This window comes from Apis dorsata, unplaced genomic scaffold (genome assembly GCF_000469605.1).
Source record: "Apis dorsata unplaced genomic scaffold, Apis dorsata 1.3 scaffold_118, whole genome shotgun sequence".
NCBI lineage: Eukaryota > Metazoa > Arthropoda > Insecta > Hymenoptera > Apidae > Apis > Apis dorsata.
In genome coordinates, this window is record NW_006263412.1 from 198505 (window position 1) to 200170 (window position 1666).

General features: G+C 33.3%; 1 protein-coding gene across 1 annotated transcript in view; it reads right to left on the reverse strand.

Moving 5' to 3' along the window:
- Nucleotides 1–1340, reverse strand: part of LOC102676771 (protein enabled) — a 4865-nt gene extending 3525 nt beyond the window's left edge. Inside the window, exons 1-5 of the mRNA XM_031509015.1 lie at nucleotides 952–1340; nucleotides 507–828; nucleotides 296–417; nucleotides 118–179; nucleotides 4–33 (exon numbers count right to left, since the gene is read on the reverse strand). Coding sequence (XP_031364875.1) covers nucleotides 4–33; nucleotides 118–179; nucleotides 296–417; nucleotides 507–828; nucleotides 952–1010 — 595 coding nt within the window. The 5' untranslated portion in view covers nucleotides 1011–1340. The remainder of the gene's footprint in view (nucleotides 1–3; nucleotides 34–117; nucleotides 180–295; nucleotides 418–506; nucleotides 829–951) is intronic.
- Between the last annotated feature and the right edge of the window lie 326 nt (nucleotides 1341–1666).

A 1666-nucleotide genomic window follows, 5' to 3' on the forward strand; every position in this document is an offset into this window, starting at 1 on the left:
AACTTGGAGAAATTGCGTTCGGACTATTTGTTGCTGTAAATAAAATATACACTGAAGATCTCTCTTTGATTTCATAATTTCATAATATTGATATATATAGTATTACGTTATTTATACCTTGGCTTTGTTGAGACATTCTGCGTTCCTGAATAATTGCTACATCCTCTCTGGTCATGGTTCTGGATGAAAAAGAAAAATATATATATTTTTTAATATAATTTTATGATTTTTTGCAAAAAGTAATTGAAATTCTCGAAATATAAATATAAAATATAAAAATATAAAAAAAACGAACCTGTATCCCATATCTTCATCGTATTGAGCATTAGTAGGTTGCTGTTGTTGAAAGACGGATTGCTGTTGAGTAGTTGAGGCAGGTGCAAGACTTCTCGATATATTGCTTCCATTGCTCAATACCTAATATTAAACAATTATTAAAATAAATCCAAAATATATTTGAATTATCAATAGCTAAAGTAAGAGCGCAACAATTAGTTTGAACTCACATCGAGTGCTTGTAACATCGCCCTAGCAAATGCGTCGGCGTCATCCTTACTGGAGAAATTCAGACCGTATACTTGTTTATTATCTCGCCATTGATGAAATGTGACTGTCGCTTGATTGTATTTTAATCCTTTGAGGATCGCGCAATTGATAACGATTTCGTGATCCTGTAACTTTCTTCCCACTACGCGAAATGTATTATTCACTTGATGATGGTATAACTGAACTTTGGAGAGTCCTGAGGAACTGCCACTTGGTACCCATTTTTTATTAACGTCGTCATATACCATTACCGACGCACGAGCGGACGATATGCTCACTTCGCTGCAACATAAAGAGAGCCATATTCTTCACAATTGTATTTATCCTTTATATAAAATATTTATATTTATATAGAATCGTGCACTTATTTGCACAAAATAATTAAAATATTGCAAAAAATTCTACCACGATCGATATTCTTCTGGAATAATTTGTTGTCGACGAGAATATGAATATCGTCTCATTGTTTCTTCGCTCTTTGAAATCGTCAGAAGAAATTATGTCAGATATTTTATTCATAAATATATTAACCAAAAATTTCTTCAATATCCTGTAAAATGTTGCGTTTGGTGTCACTTTCACCGTGCGCGGACTATGTTAAAACAGCATGAACCGCTCGCGAAATGAGAACAGAACGAAACGGAATACTAAAAGATACTGCCACTTCCTTCTTTGCTCAGCGTACGATCAGACAAGCCCGAGTTCTATGATAAGAACTAGAGTGTATCCGTGATACGCGTGGTTTTCAAATCTTTCTATGTTCTCCCTTGTGATTGTTTTCAAACAAGTTTATAAAATAATTGGCAATGTGTTGCATGTGATTACATTGATTAAATGTGCAATTTAGAAAAATCTCAATAAATAAAATTCTAGCAAAATGATCTTTATATAACTATATTTTGAAATCTCCATATTAAATATTAAAGTTATATATAACGTTATTTTTTCGCGTTATTTGTATGTACTTAAGTAGTAGAACAGAGGTTCGCGTCACCAGCCTGTCACGATCATGTTACGGTATAACCCTTTTCAAACAATTCCTTTTCTTTTTGTCTTTAACTCACTCTCTCTCTTTTTTCTCTCCCTCTCTGGTTCTCTCTCTCTCTCTCTCTCTCTCTCT